A 16,119-nucleotide genomic window follows, 5' to 3' on the forward strand; every position below is an offset into this window, starting at 1 on the left:
TTGTTTTAGAAAAAAAGAATACCATATAATCACTATGTTCGTCTGTTCTCTCAGATTCCCACTTGAAAGGGGAATTCCCAAGCATAGTCAGACCAATGGTTTCAGGTTTCGATGTTTAGTAGTTTTCCTGTAGCGAATGTAATTAACAATCCTGACACATATGAATCTGATGTTCCAGGTTTCTACTTGAAAGTGGGGCTGACAAGAACATCTTGACAGACGAAGGCGAGCGACCCCTGGATCTGGTGGAACCGTCTGACCTCCCAACCATCCGGGTCATACTAAGTGAATTGAAACCAAATACAGGTAACCAATCAGAAGACGAGTTGGACGATGACGTCACTAAAAATGATTTCACTGGCTGATATAGATATATGTCTCGCGTATTGTAAATAACTAATCAATATGTGAAAACTCATTATTCATCATATGTGTTTATTATACCCGATATGAAGAACTGTACAAGGTTTATAATGTATGACTTCATCATGGTCATATTAAAAAAACTCATATTACGTTGTAAAATGCCTGCATCAACATTGCAGTGTACATATTGATCAATCATTTAAATACGGTATGATAAAAGTAATAATAGACATCGGTTATGCCAATGTTACAGGAAAATGCAATGTACATATAGATCAGGGTGTTTCCACCTATTTAGATTTGTATAACATCGTCCAAAAATCCTCATTTTTCTAAACTTACGCACAAGATAGTCTTGGTCATCATGCAGATTTCACATGTGTATTCAATTTTGGTCATCTTTTCCACCAGCATGGGTTTATGCATGTACCAGTACTAAATAAAATTGTCAATCGCCTTGCAATGAAACCACCATTTATTATAAATGCATTTATAATAAGATAAATTATTAAAATAACTATATTATATAATTTAAGATATTGATTATAAACTACGACCCTGTCACCTTAATAGGATGGCTCTTATGTGTGACTTGTTATCAAAACTTCGCTATAAAATCGTTTTAAATATGCATTGCAAATATACCATTTACTGGAATTTAAGCTGTAAGGTGTTCCATTACATTAAAACTAAGGACTTTAATTTTGTGTCAATAGATATTTCAGACAAAACTATTACGATACATGAGTGTGCATCTACTGGTATTTTTAGTGCTACAATTTTCATTTAATGCGAATAATAATACAATTTTAGAACGCTTGTCGTGAGTTGAGACAAAACCCCATACTTATTTGATAATATAAACAATTCACCATTGAATCAATCGTTTTCATCATCTGAAGCGCTTTATTTGATAGTTTTATAAATACCCTGCGATAAATTTCAATAAGTTTTGTTAATTATAAAGTGATAATTGGGTATCCATTAAATCAAATAAAATTGTTATGCACTACTTGAACAAATCTTGTCTGTTTTCGTTTTTTTTTTAGAATTAATATCGAAAACAAAATGTTCACCATAGTTAATCTAACCCGCCCGAATTGCAACACAAGGAAATAATTTCCAGCTAGCAGATGTTTTCCACATAATTATACACTCTGGAAATAAAGTGAGAAGCGGAGCATTCTGGGCCTTACAGTAGATCATATAACAATAGCGATCACTGGCTCTATGAAAAATACAATACATCTTAACGAGTTTTGCTTGTATGTTTCGAAGTCCTTATAGTTATAGTGAAAAATAAGGCATATCTGGAATATAAGTGAAAATAATGTTTTGAATTTGATTCAGGAGTTGCGACTTAGTAAACCTGGAATTTGAACGTCCTTGTTTATTTGGAATGGTATTAAATGCTAGCTACTAGCTAGTTAAGTTGATTATTTGTAACAAATATAAAGATAAACAGTGCATTTAATAAATGATATCGAGTGTCAGATTGGATGTGATTATTATAAACAATAGTTTTGGCTCACGTGCGTAATAAAACTCTCTGTTTATGTAAACTGTTGACGCACTTTTCATTCTTGTTATTCTTCCTGGGAAAAACCTGTAGCTAACTATTAATAAAATTGTGTTTCTAGGAAGCCGAAAAGGCCGATCTGAGGGTAATTGTGTTGTAAATGAGTGATATCGAGATGGGTTTCTCGATGTTATATTGAACTGTTTGTTATATATATCCGAGTTCACTTTGTGGATTTTATGTTTATGTTCCTTGTAAATCATAGAAATTCTTTGGGCAACGGACTTAAGGTGCTGGAACAGTGCGACGTAAGTCCTGTAGACTCTGGTGTATGTATATGAGCTGAAATCAGATACGAAATATAAGGATATAGCAACGTCTATACAGAGGTATGTTTTGGGGTTATGACCATGCTTTTAAAAGAGCAGGGTATTTAAAAAATGGGGCAATGTTTCAGGTATAAAGGGGACATTGTATCGGGCTGTAACATACTAAAATATTATGAATTTTACAGAAAATGTTAAAAAGTGTCTTTAATTAAAATAAAATTGGGGTTCAGCTGCCAAATAGGTTATGTTTTGTATGCAGTTATACTAATTAAATAAGTGTAAATGAAATAAATTAAAATGATTAGCTTTTAATTCTATGAGGGCAAAAGTATACATCCGACTCAAGTGATTATTGAATTTTATGGGGGATAAAAAGAAGGGTACACATGTTAGTCTCCATGAGGCCCCGGGCTCTTGGAAAAAGGTAGGGCGCAGTACCCTTCTAAAAATCTTCAGCTGAGCCCCTATTTGTGTGCATGCTTAACTATCGTTGTAAACCAATTTTGAAACATACCATTGTTAACAAATATTATATTATAGGTCGATGCTTCAGTTGAATTCCAAAACCCTGTTTGCCAAGTTAACCCTAAAGCTAACATCTATAATACCTTTTCCCATTTAACTGCCAAATAGTTTTATTGGAATTGTTGCTATTACATGTTCAGTTGATGGAAGAACGCTATTATTTTAATGTATGAGAATGGTTGATCAATGTGAAAAATAACTTGTGTAACTCGTGTTTGCTTGGTCCCTTCTCTGTGGTCACTGTAATAAAGGATTCGTTATCGTTTTATGGCGCCAGACATCGTGAAATGCAGTTACATATGAATACAGATTTGTTTTCATTTTATTTAATAATAATAACTGGCCAGCACATTATTCCTCCCAGGATAATAATTCAATTTTCAATAGCATAACAACGCTTTTCTGAAAATATAGCATTTTCTGCTTCATTATTGACAATTATCAACGATACAGCTTTCATTTGAACTATATTCCTTCCAGGCTTCCAATTGCTGTTTTGTGGTCGCCCCTTTGAAGTCGGTAAAATAACTCTTAAACACAGTTTAAAATAAAAAGATAAATAATTATTTTTAATTATTTTCTTAGATTTTAATCGAATATATATGGTATTTTCCCAAGTTTTGTTACATTTGCTTAAGAAAATCTGTTAAACTCGTCCGTGACCTGTCAAAACAAGGACATTGTTTTCCTTTAAGACTGTAAGATCTAGAAATTCAGAATATTAACAATCGTTTGAAGCATTATATAGCGTTATTTAACATTATAAATGATATCTCTCTTTATCTGTAAAATAATGTTTATATCACTAAGTTTGCGAACAATGTAAGATACATAAGCTGTGTAAGTGACTGCGTTTAATTGAAACAGCGGATAAGTACACTGTCATTTATCAGTTTAACTGTTCATATTGCATTATTGCTGATAACCGGAATACAACTTGGAAAAATAATAAACGATGCCGACTATGGTCCAAACTTATAATCCTCGTAGATTTAGACATTTTAGACGCTTGATTTTATCAAATCCGAACCATCGACTTATTTAGATGTCAAGAAGATTCATCAATCTCGACATCAGTGATAAAGGCCGAATCAAGGATTTTATCGCTGTGTCAAATTTTGCGAAAAATAATATGCAACTTATTGTTGTTGTTTTTATCAGGCAATGATGGTCCCAATTGGTTTTTCATGAGGAAATAATCTTGAACAGAACTTAATAGTATCGACGTTCCCCCAAGACGCTTGTCGATGGAATAATTATACTGTGATCTCTATGTTTCAGTTGTATCTATAACACGGTCGTTTTCGACAATGAGTCGCCGAGCGAGTTTGCTCGCAAAACAAATCCCGGAAGAAAAGAAACCAAAGGGTGTACGCTTTCCAGACGAGCTTGTCTTTCTTGACAACATAAAAGAGAATGACGTGCATGCCCTTGGGTCCATGCTAAGGAGAGCAAGTCTACAAGTGGATATCAGTGCAATTAACGTCGCAGGTGGGTAAGAGTTTAGACATGACATTATATATAAAATAGTGTTTAGTGCCATGCTAAGGCAAGCTGGTCTTTAAATAAATATCAGCGCGGTTAAAGACAAATCGCGTGTTAATGCATGTAATCAAAAAGTGGTTACCAGCGCAGTAAGCGTCGCAGTGGCATTATTGTTTAGCGATGTATGTATAATATAGCGATTGGTGCCGTGCTAAGCAAACCTGTTTACACGAGTATATCAGCGTAATTAACGATGCATGGGAGTCAAATTATTTCGTTAATTATGTCTAAGACCGGAGGACCATGGTTATAAGAATTAGCATCCAATTATATATATCAATGTTGTAAACAACGCCGGTGAGTTCGGCATAACTTGGAATGGTTCCATCGGCAAATATAGCACTTGAGAATACACATAAACAGTAAGTTATTTATGTTTTGTATCATTACAATTTCCCTTGCGTAGAACCAAATGTATAAATATAAACGAATTTGATAGACTTTTGAATAAATTTGTTACTAAATAATAATGCGTTCTATGTCGTTATCAGGTTTGACGCCGCTGCACCAGGCGGTTCTGGATGGGAACGAGGCGGCCGTTCGACTGCTCGTGGCCCACGGAGCGACGGTCAACAAACAGGACGAGGATTCTTGGACGCCGTTGCACGCCGCATGCGCAGAGGGACACGCGGACATAGCCAAGTAAAGAATCACTGGCAAGAATACTCTATCCTTGGAATGGTCCTGAGTTTTTAATAATTAAGTTTGGTTGGATGTCATCAAGCCTGACAAATATTGGGCTTTCTGGCACTCCGGTTTTCCCAAAGGCCTATAATACCACTTTCTCACTTAACAGTCTGTCAACGAGCGCGACCAAGACCCGTGTATAATATATAACAAATTCGTTACTATATTTCCAAGTCGATTTCAACGTGTCCTGAATCATGATCAAATGAGAGACAAAAACAACATTAATCACACACTCACACAAATCAACCTGGTTGAAACTATAAACTAGTACATTTGACCTAAGTTCTTGTGTTAGTTCCGTTCCGAATATTATTATTTAAAGATTAAGTAAAATAAACAAATTGCCTCACTGGATATTAAGAATGTCCGTCGCAAATTGGCACTCTGGAATTGGACACGTCATGTCGGTGCTTCACGTCAGGTGTTTTATGTAAGCATGAAACCAAAATCTCTGTCTGACGCATGGCCGGCCTGTCTTTCTGTAGGTTTTCTTTAAAAGCTTAACAACTTAGTATAATATGACGGACAGACTGACTGATGATCTGTTATAGAACTATAGAACAGCTTGATATTACTTTTGACTCAATCTGTAACTTAGTATTATCGATGGTGCGGAACGCGTGTTTTGAGTAATATTGTCTTTTTCGACATTTGTACTCTGGTCGTAATATATCATGTGACTTTAAAAAATCTCCTTTTAATATGTCAATGAAAATTTTCCGTTTTAGATTATTGCTAAGTTAGTTTGAAATAGATCCAACAAACATGATTTCCCGAAGCCTGCATTCCGCTGTTTCAGGATATCTCTTGAACGTATAACATTATGATTTAATGTGTTTGTCTGGTGTATAAACATTCTGTTTTTGCTGCAAATTCCCAAGAACATGCTGTAAATGTTCTTTTTGTTTGTATATTAGTACTTCCTCTCGTAGATCAGCTGATAAAGTCATGATCAAAATGCCTTGTTGCAACTTAGAGTAACTCAATCTTAGGCAAATCAACGCATTGATTTAATTGGTTGATTTGTAAACAACGCATACTGTACATATATGGATCCTTTGCGAATGAGACCGCTTATAAGTAGTGAGTTTGTGCAACATTGTCTTTTTTGCAAGTTGATTGTTAATACATTTTAAAACGTTTTTGTACACCAAAACTATAAAAAACAAGAAAGGACGTGGCATCTTTAGTCGTGGATTTTTTTTTACTACTGGGCGTGTTCCTCTATTTTTTCATTGTATTAGTATCCATACTGAATGCATATGAACACATTTGATAAAAGGTAGAGGAGCTTGGTCATGAAAAATTAGGAAGTTAGGTAGATGACTTATTGTCCGAGGTTTATGGTTAGAAGTTAAGACTGACAATTTTTCATGAAGTACAAGTATATACTGTTTCATGTTTCTAGGCAGGCTAACCGATCTGAGGAGTATTTTAGACGCTGTGCAAATTTGTTCTGGAAAAAAGTTACATAATATCACTTTGTTCATCTGCCCTTTCAAGAACTGTCAAGCATGGTGTTGAGCAAGTTTATTCTACGAAAAGGAATTAACTATCATGACAATTATGATCAAATCTGTTGTTCCAGGTTTCTACTCGAAAGTGGGGCTGATAGGAACATCTTGACAGACGAAGGCGAACGACCCTTGGATCTCGTGGAACCGTCTGACCTCCCAACCATCCGGGTCATGCTAAGTGATGTGAAACCAAACACTGATAACCAATCGGACGATGATTTCGATGATGACGTCACTCATAATGATGTGAATGGATGACATAGTGATGTGCTCAATTTTGCAAGTTTTGGTGCTATTGTAAATAACTAATCAACTTGTGAAAAATCTTATCTTGTTTGTTTTTGTATCGGATGTAAAACAGGGACAGTATTCAATATAATTATCATTCTTATCCTTAGACATGCCTCAGTGATTCCATTAGTTCTATTGGCCAGTTATTCTTACAATCCAATCAAAACACTCCAATTTTTCTCTTAAACCTAAATTGGTTATTGAATACGCTTCTGATCACTCTATTACATGAATATATTCAATAACATGTATTAGGTCATGTCACAGGATAAATGAGGCATGTATTTAAGTATACATATAGATCAACCATTACATTACAAGGATGTTTCTAATAGCATCTTATCTAAGCAATCTCACTTTTCCAAGCTAAATCACCTAGGTCGAGTCTTTGTCATGTTGTGGGTTGTAATGTTTATCCATTTTCTCATTTGTGAAATAAATGATATTTTTTCTGGAGTCCCTTGCTCAACTTTGCCAACATGAAACTTCTTGGAAAATAAAAGAACAGATATTCATTATAAATGCATTTATTATAAGATAATTATAATAATTGAGACATTTTAAAAATATTAAATATTACTTTATAAATAAGTTTCTTCATGGAAGCTAACAATTCACAATGAAAATAAAATGGTACAAATCTAGGCCGGTATTCATAAAACATCTCAAGTCATTTCTTAACTTGAGTCGATTTTCTGAAATTTTAATAGTCAAATTTAAAGAAAAATACAAATGTTTTCAACCTTATAAGTGTGGGTGTGTTTATTACATAAAAGTATTGATAAAATAGAGTAATTTAGATAATATTACAATATTTTATCATATGAACAGTGACATACTTAACTTAGAAAAAAAGTGAATTAAGTTAGGATAATGACTTAAGTAGATGTTTTATGAATACCCCTGATGTGCTTCAAAAATGAAACAAACAATATCGTGGGGTCAATGCCATAAGGTACCAAGTGACATTAAAAAATAGATGAAATTCCCCGTAATTCCGATCCTTCCCCTGGTCTCCCAGCAGGGAAAAAAATCCCCCGGAATTAAAAATAAATAAATATATATTTAACTTTTTAAGAGAAATTTTTCATGTAATGATGACAAAGCGAAACTAAAGTATGTGTGTAAAACTGAATGTAAACAAACAACTCCACAAGGGAGAAAATTACTTCATGAATAACAATGAATATTTAAAAAAAAACTTGATAAATGCCATAAGAAACTTTTACATGAAATTATAAATTTTATTTGTGTAACAATGACCAAGGGCAAATAAATATTGCTATTTGGAAAATGGAAGAAGTTGATAATATTTATTCCATTCTCTTATTGTCTGAAAGTCATCATTGCTGATAGTAAGCAGAATTTGGAGGAAGGTAAGCCAAATTTATTGTCTCAAAAAAACATATTTTTCCCATGACATATTTTTTCTGCAAGTGCATAACAGTATGACATGACAGTTTCATAAAAATATGATGATATATAAAATACTTTTGTATGTCCAAAAAGGTAAAGGTTTTCATAGCAATAACTATATGTGAATACATTTTTTCATAGTGCGTCTAAAATTATTTTGATATTTCGACAATTGATAGCTGATAACAACCAAAATCCCCCTGAATTTTCAGCCTTTCTGAACAAATCCCCTGGAATGGTATCCAGAAATATGGCATGTATGAGCAGAACCTTTGGAACTTTGTAGCGTTGACCCCACAAATTATGGTCTTGATATAAACACAAACAATACATGTACAATAAATAGGCACAACAAATATAAAAAGTATAAAAGCACATGATACATTATGGACACACACAAATAAATATATGTTCAGTTAATGTTATCACAGAGGTCTTTGTAGATTATGGAATGAATGGTTATACTACATGTACCTAAAATATACTTCATTGCATGATTATACAGTGAGTCAAGCCATTAACTTGCCTAATTAGCCTTTAAACATAGGTAAAAATATAGAAAAATATTCATCTTAATCAGTTTACCTAGGCTACCTATATGTATGATAATACAGTTGAACTCTGTTATCTCGATATTCAGGTTACAGGTATGTCAAACTTTTTTCAAATATTTTGGGTTTAATTTGACATGTTTTGTATTTCGGTTATATCAAATGTTTGTATACTTGATTAGATCTTCAGAAAAAAAGCCACTGTGCTGTATTTTGAAAGTGTTATTTGTGTTAAATGGAAAGATGAACGCACCATCAAAACAAGGACATTTTACCAAGTCAAATTTAATATTTATGTAGTCACTGTATACACTTGTGAAGTCATGGTTATAAAAAGTACAGAAAAAATATATCTAAATCCAGTTGTATGAAATCACAAAACTTGAAGAGATCAAAGTTGAATCATGTGGCTTTAACTATAAAATAATGGGTACAGTACATCACTTCAACTTGGGCAAAAATAAAGGGCATGCCATCAGTCATAACAAAGTAAAAGAACATTGTTCAGCATGGCATATACATGTACACTGGTTAAAACTAAAATCCTGTGTATTGACTTTGTTGCCTGCTTGGAGAGATGAATTTTTTTAAGTTTAAAAGGCCATTTCTCTGGAGTTCAATGTGTGATTTTGGCTTTGTATTAAACTTGGTTGAGATATTATGCCAATAAACTTCTAACCAAGTTGAGTAAAGATTGAATAAAAAATGTATAAGTGAGAGAGGATACTTGAAAGTATGATGCTGGACAACATGAGATCCCTATAATATTATGTCTGCAATGCTATAAAGGTTACATAATAAACTAATAATTGAGGTTTTATTACAATCAACTTGCACATGTTTGATTGAATTCAATTATAAATGATTGCTAAAAGGAGTGTATATTTTAGTGGCTACTAAATGATCAGTTGCACAGCATTGGCTAAAACTTTAATGGATACCAGTTGAAACTCAATCGCTGTATATACCAGAGTGTTCCTGGGTGTGTAGGTGTTGTTAATTGAGCATTTAATATTTATACAAGGCATTTAAGATCTACAGATGTAGCCATGTTTTAAGAACAAGTTGTACAACTCTGTCATGTTCTGAACTCATGTTTTCTACTTTAATTAATCATTATAATCTTAACCATGGACTCCACTGACCAGCCACTGGCTACCCGATCCACTAGAAAAGTGAAATATTTCCTCAACATGTGTCTTTCTCTGACTAGCCAAACTACCTGTTTAGCTAGTACAAGATCAGAAAATATGTGTCCCTTACCTTAACATGGAATGGTTATTTGTCATGGATTTCATAACTCGGTTATTGACCTTTTATGTTATTGAGTTTTGGCAATACAGAGTAATGTGTAACTGCCCTTGAAAAACCCACACAGCGTAAAACAAAATAGTGGATTTTAATATTTGCAAAACTTGAGGTAAATCGTGCTTTTAACAGTTATTAACACCTATCATTTTAAAAAACAAATTATTGGACTAACACAATATAAAATTTAAACAGTGATACTTTTCAATACGAAGTACGAGCTTGTCTAAATTTCAAACACGAGGCTTTTGAGTTTCGCTACAGATTTGTCTTAAGACTTCCTGGGATATAACACAAGCAAATTGGAACCTAAAAAGCTTGGACTATTTGTATAATGCCATTTATAATTAACTATTTTCAGCCTTCGCTCAAATTTTTTACAACAAAGCAGACAACCGGACAGAGCAGATCCATATTGAACATCCCCATCCCCCAACTACTATCAAACAATGTAGACGTCCATATTGTCATCCCTGAAGCATTGTTTAGCCTCTTGTAGAATGCGCATTCGTGGCCCCATGGGAACCCCTATTTTCTCAAGCCTGTCTTCCGTCATATACGGCAGCTCAATCATCCCAATATGCTCTGAGTGAAAGTTGATCGCGTATCGCTGTAAAGGAAAGAATGAGCTTATAAATAACGCACAAATTTAGTATGAAATGTGTCAATCACTTTAAGTTTTGTAACGGCTGGACAATTATTAACTGAGGCTGTATTCATAAAGCTTTTTAGTGAAAATATTCAACTTAGTGAAATATTTTGATTTTTTTACAACACGTTTTTTCAACTGAGTGAATGAAATATCTAAAAACAAGAGATGCTTGTCAAACATTATGCCCCCCCTGAGCGCCATGTTGTCAGGATTATATGGACAATTGAATGAAATATGCATGGACCGAAATGACAGCTGATTTGTTGCCGTTAAGGCAGTTTTAAGATTATGACCATTAAAGTGTGAGGATAGAGTGTGTTATGACCATGACCTTTGACTCTATGAACTCAAAATCCAGAGTCATCAGCTGGTCACCAGAAACCTAAATGTCAAGTTCGAGGGCCATGGGTGCAGGCATTGTCAAGTTATCACACAGACAAGTCAGATGCAACTCCAAGTCAAGTTTGAAGGCCATGGGTTCAGGCATTGTTGAGTTATCACTCGGACAACCTTTTACCATTCAAGATCACTGTGACCTTGACCTTTGGCTCTATGAATCCTAAAATCAATAAGGGTGATCTACTGGTCAGGCTCAACATCCATGTCAAGTTTAATGATCATAGGTTCAGGCATTGTTGAGATATCAGTGGGAGAAGATTTGTTAACTTTTTTGCGTTAAAGGTTACTGTGACATTGACCTTGGCCTGATGACCCCTAAAGTCGATAGGGGTCATCTACTGGGCAGGCCCAACCTTTATGTCAAGTTTGATGACCATAGGTCCAGGAATTGTCGAGTTCGCTTTCAAGGTCATTGTGACCTTGACCTTTGACCCCTAAAATCAATAGGGGTCATCTACTGGTCAGGCCCAACTTCCATGTCAAGTTTGAGGGCCATGGGTGCAGGCATTGTTGAGTTATCACTCGGACAACCTTTTATCATTCAAGGTCACTATGAACTTGACCTTTGGCCCAATGAGCCCTAAAATCAATAGGGACCATCTTCTGGCCAGGCCCAACCTCCACGTCAAGTCTGAAGGCCATGGGTGCAGGCATTGTCGAGTTATCACACGGAAAACCTTTAACCATTCCAGGTGACTGTGACCTTGACCTTTAGCCCAATGACCCCTAAAATCAATAGGGGTCTTCTACTGGTCAGGCCCAACCTCCAATTCAATTATGAGGGCCATGGGTGCAGGCATTGTCGAATTATCACTCGGACAACCTTTTACCATTCAAGGTGACTGTGACCTTGACCTTTGGCCAGATGACCCCCAAAAACAAAAGGGGTCATGTACTGGTCAGGCCCAATTCCAAGTCAAGTTTGAGGGCCATGGGTGCAGGCATTGTCAAGTTATCACACGGAAAACCTTTAACCATTCAAGGTGACTGTGACCTTGACCTTTGGCCCGATGACCCCCCAAAACAACAGAGGTCTTCTACTGGTCAGGCCCAACCTCCAATTCAATTATGAGGGCCATGGGTGCAGGCATTGTCGAATTATCACACGGACAACCTTTTACCATTCAAGGTCACTGTGACCTTGACCTTTGGCCCAATGACCCCCAAAAACAATAGGGGTCATCTACTGGTCAGGCCCAACCTCCAATTCAATTATGAGGGCCATGGGTGCCGGCATTGTTGAGTTATCACTCGGACAACCTTTTACCATTCAAGGTCACTGTGAACTTGACCTTTGACCCGATGAGCCCCAAAAACAATAGGGGTCAGCTACTGGTCAGGCCCAACCTCCAAGTCAAGTTTGAGGGCCATGGGTGCAGGCATTGTCAAGTTATCACTCGGACGACCTTTTACCATTCAAGGTAACTGTGACCTTGACTTTTGGCCTGATGACACCCCAAAACAATAGGGGTCATCTACTGGTCAGGCCCAACCTCCATGTCAAGTTTGAGGGCCATGGGTGCAGGCATTGTTGAGTTATCACTCGGACAAGCTTTAAAATTATTTTACCATTAAAGGTCACTGTGACCTTGACCTTTGACCCGATGACCCCCAAAATCAATAGGGGTCATCTACTGGTCAGGCCCAACCTTCATGTGAAGTTTGATGACCATACGTCCAGGAATTGTTGAGTTATCACTCGGACAATCTTTGGTCTACCGACGGACCGACCGACCGACCGACATTCCTGTGCAAAGCAATATACCCCTCTTCTTCAAAGGGGGGCATAAAAAATAACAACATTTTCAACTTAGTGAAGTTTTTCTAATTTTCAAGACAAAAAATTGGAACTTGGTGAAATATTTTAAAACAACTGCTATTTTTTATCAACTTTATAATAATGCTGAACGTTAAAGGACTGTTTTCTTGCCTATATTCAGTTTTTGGATAATACAAATAATCCATTTTTTGGGTTATTTTTTTTCGAGTTCAAATTTGAATAAAGGCTTTTTTTCCCACTAAATTTAAATCTTCTAAATAAAGCCTTATGAATATGGCCCCAGCCCCCAGGTGCTCGACTGATCGGTAAATATATGAACTCAGGAGAAATAAGCTGGTTGACTTATAGTTCTGATGCTGAAGATTTGATTTTAGCAGGAGAACCACAATTAAGGACTGTCAATTTCTTAAAATCTAGCCAGAGTTTGATCAAAGACATGATTGGGTAAACAGTTTTTAAAAAAAACAAATAAGAATTTTCTTACCACAACATTTACATTATTTTGAACAGTAATGTATCTTACAAAATGAATCTGAAACATGAACTTAAATCTGATGGCAAATACACACAATAATCTTAAATTCAAACATTGTTTAAAGACATGTTATAGCAGTTAATTAACACATACAGCCTGTGCTCATGTTAAACTGAAACTCAAGGCTTAAGCTGTGTGTTGTTGTTTTTTCTGATAAAATCACTAATATGAATCATAATGGTAAAAATAGCTATATCTGTAACAAATAACCTTTTTTAACAATCAGGCTTCAGTTGGACATTTTGTCAAAAATAGATATGTAAAAAATATGCTGAAACATTTAAGAATTCACTTTCCTTAGCCCGAGTCTCAAACTCAGACTGTCTGTGAATACAGGCCCTGATAAATTACTTGAAATAAAGAGACTTGGGTCTTAAATCGTGATGACAAACATTCAAACCATACCTCATAGCCAAGCTGTTTCAAGAACAACTCCAGTAACGGTGGCTCCGATCCAAAGAACCTGAAACAATGATACCAGGACGTCATAAAAAGTATGCAAAATAAAATTTGTAATGGCTTTGTAATTCACCTTAAATTCAATATTACAGTTACTTAACTGACAATATAAATAAACATTATGAAAAACATTTTGTAATCAGAAATATATGCATCAATGTAAAGACCTTAATTTCTTTATAGTTTTTCAGATCCTCATTTCTTACACATAATAATATTGACTCATCAAATTATTATTACTTACTTTGTAAGTTTAATATTTACTATTATAATATTACACATTTAGTAATGGTTAAAGATTGTTTGTATGTACAAAAATAAATGGTTTGATGCTACAGTCAGTCAAAGTACATATAAACATTATCTTTAAGTTTTTAAGTGGTTAAACAATCAACATTATTATTGATTAAACTACCCTCTAATAGGGCCAGCCATTGTTTTGTTTACATCTACCGCTTCACTTGATTAAAATCAATAATGACTGACTGCTGATTTACTCAATCAAATGTATTGGAAAACTTGGAGACAAATACAGCCTTCTCATTGGACAAAATATAATGTTGACCACTCAATATTACCCATAATCGGGTTAGACTTATCAAATTCTAATAACCTACTTTGTAAGTTTGTTAACCCTTTTGGGGTTTGTGAGCCCGGGAGCCCATTCCCTGAAGATCTCCCGGTCCGTACGGGCATTGACCGTCCCAGTATGACCTTGACCCTTCGAAGGTTGGGACAGATCGGCTAGCTGGCGTTTAATGCCCTCCAGGTCTGTCACCACTGTGTTGTGTGTTCGCAACTCCGAGGAGAGGTGAGCTACACTACGGGCCAGCGTAACTACGTGTGATTCCAGACGCTGGAAACGCTTGTTTATGTTCCTGAAATAGTACAATTCTTTGTGTTAACAATTTTTTTTTATTGAAGCCCAGTTAAGCTAACTGAGCAAACAAAATTTCATCTGAAAGCCCGTTTTTTTCTTTTTGCACAATGGTCTCTCACAATATATAATTCCAGGTACATGTCTATACTCAAAATATATCTATGGTATTCAAACCATTTATGAATGTTCAGTGTTTCATATAGATCTTTTAACTTACACAGTTTTAAAAAGATTTATAGGACACTGTCTTCATGCTGTGTTTACTAATACAGCAAAATTATTTCAGGTCAATCATAAATATTTTCACATATTTCTAAAACATGAAGTTATAAAAGAAATAATTTGCATATATTTCCAACATCACAGTTTACTATTATGAAAATGCCAAAATGTATCCAGAAACACAGAACATTTTAATACAACTGTTTCAGCTGTACTAGTTATATGAAAAAAAATAAGCACATCATTAATTAGTGCACCTAAAAAGGTAAGGTTGATGCTTAATTTGTACCGTAGGTAGAGTCAGGTAACCCAGACTAAAAAGTTGTTGTTTTTAAGGCCCAATGCTAGTATAGAAATGTAGGTAAACATACAATATAGTGAAATGTTAACTATCCAATACTATAAAGAAACTAAGACTAACTTGAATTCCCGGGATTGATGTTTATGGTGTAGCTGTTTGCCTGGTTTGAAACGAGCTTCCCGTCGGAATGAGCTAGTATCAGAACTACCAATGCTCCACCTGCGCTGCCGACCGATAGCCGGCGGACCATGACCCGGGTGCCCTCCCTGCACGCGTGTCTGGAGATCGAGGTAGCGGTTCTCAAGGCTATGCATTTGATGTTGGAGAGAAGAGGACTCCCGTGTCGTGAGGATGTCCCCAGCAGGGTGTCGCAATGGTGTATCCCGTGTCTGGGGTAGGCCCGCACCCATCCCTGCAGGGTTTAGTTGCTCTGTGTCGTGAGATTCCACTGTGAGTATTGTGTTGTCAATATCGATGTCAAAGGACAGGTTGCTCTCTGAATCAGATTCTCGAACATCCACTAAATTAGCACCTTTGAAAAGACAAAAATAAAGCACATGATAGTTTACACTTAATTTCGTTTAGCTCAATTGTGAAGGAAGCTGAAAGCTTACAGAATCACTCAGGTACGTTTCAATATCTCTTCTGAGAGGCCATGAGCTTGTTTCCCTTGTGGAAATCAAACCCACAAGCTCTTCGGTGAGAGGCAGACACCTATACCAGTAGACCTTTCTAACCCTGGTAGGAATCAAGCCCACAGCTTTACCACTAGACCACTCTCACCCTGGTGGGGTCAAACCCACACTCTTAGGTTGCAGGTGAACAGCTATACCA

The 16,119-nt window shown here is 35.7% G+C and overlaps 2 protein-coding genes across 8 annotated transcripts in view; one reads left to right on the plus strand and one right to left on the minus strand.

Moving 5' to 3' along the window:
- Positions 1–1,541: 1,541 nt before the first annotated feature.
- LOC128208773 (protein phosphatase 1 regulatory subunit 27-like) lies at positions 1,542–6,817 on the plus strand. 2 transcript variants are annotated; one of them, XM_052912364.1, is made up of 4 exons: positions 1,542–2,274; positions 4,021–4,230; positions 4,776–4,926; positions 6,563–6,817. In XM_052912364.1, exons 2-4 carry the CDS (start codon positions 4,050–4,052, stop codon positions 6,747–6,749), a joined length of 519 nt encoding a protein of 172 aa, XP_052768324.1. In that variant the 5' UTR covers positions 1,542–2,274; positions 4,021–4,049; the 3' UTR covers positions 6,750–6,817. The 2 variants fall into 2 exon arrangements, with proteins under 2 accessions (XP_052768324.1, XP_052768325.1); XM_052912365.1 differs by having other exon boundaries at positions 1,542–2,193.
- A 52-nt stretch (positions 6,818–6,869) lies between these two features.
- LOC128208772 (uncharacterized) overlaps positions 6,870–16,119 on the minus strand; it is a 40,636-nt gene continuing 31,386 nt past the window's right edge. For all 6 annotated transcript variants that reach the window (XM_052912359.1, XM_052912361.1, XM_052912358.1 and 3 more), the window contains 4 exons: positions 15,406–15,817; positions 14,500–14,760; positions 13,829–13,886; positions 6,870–10,667 (listed from right to left, as the gene is read on the minus strand). In XM_052912359.1, the coding sequence (XP_052768319.1) occupies positions 10,500–10,667; positions 13,829–13,886; positions 14,500–14,760; positions 15,406–15,817 (899 nt within the window). In that variant the 3' untranslated portion in view covers positions 6,870–10,499. The remainder of the gene's footprint in view (positions 10,668–13,828; positions 13,887–14,499; positions 14,761–15,405; positions 15,818–16,119) is intronic.

This window comes from Mya arenaria, chromosome 11 (assembly GCF_026914265.1).
Source record: "Mya arenaria isolate MELC-2E11 chromosome 11, ASM2691426v1".
In the NCBI taxonomy this organism is placed as follows: Eukaryota; Metazoa; Mollusca; class Bivalvia; order Myida; family Myidae; genus Mya; species Mya arenaria.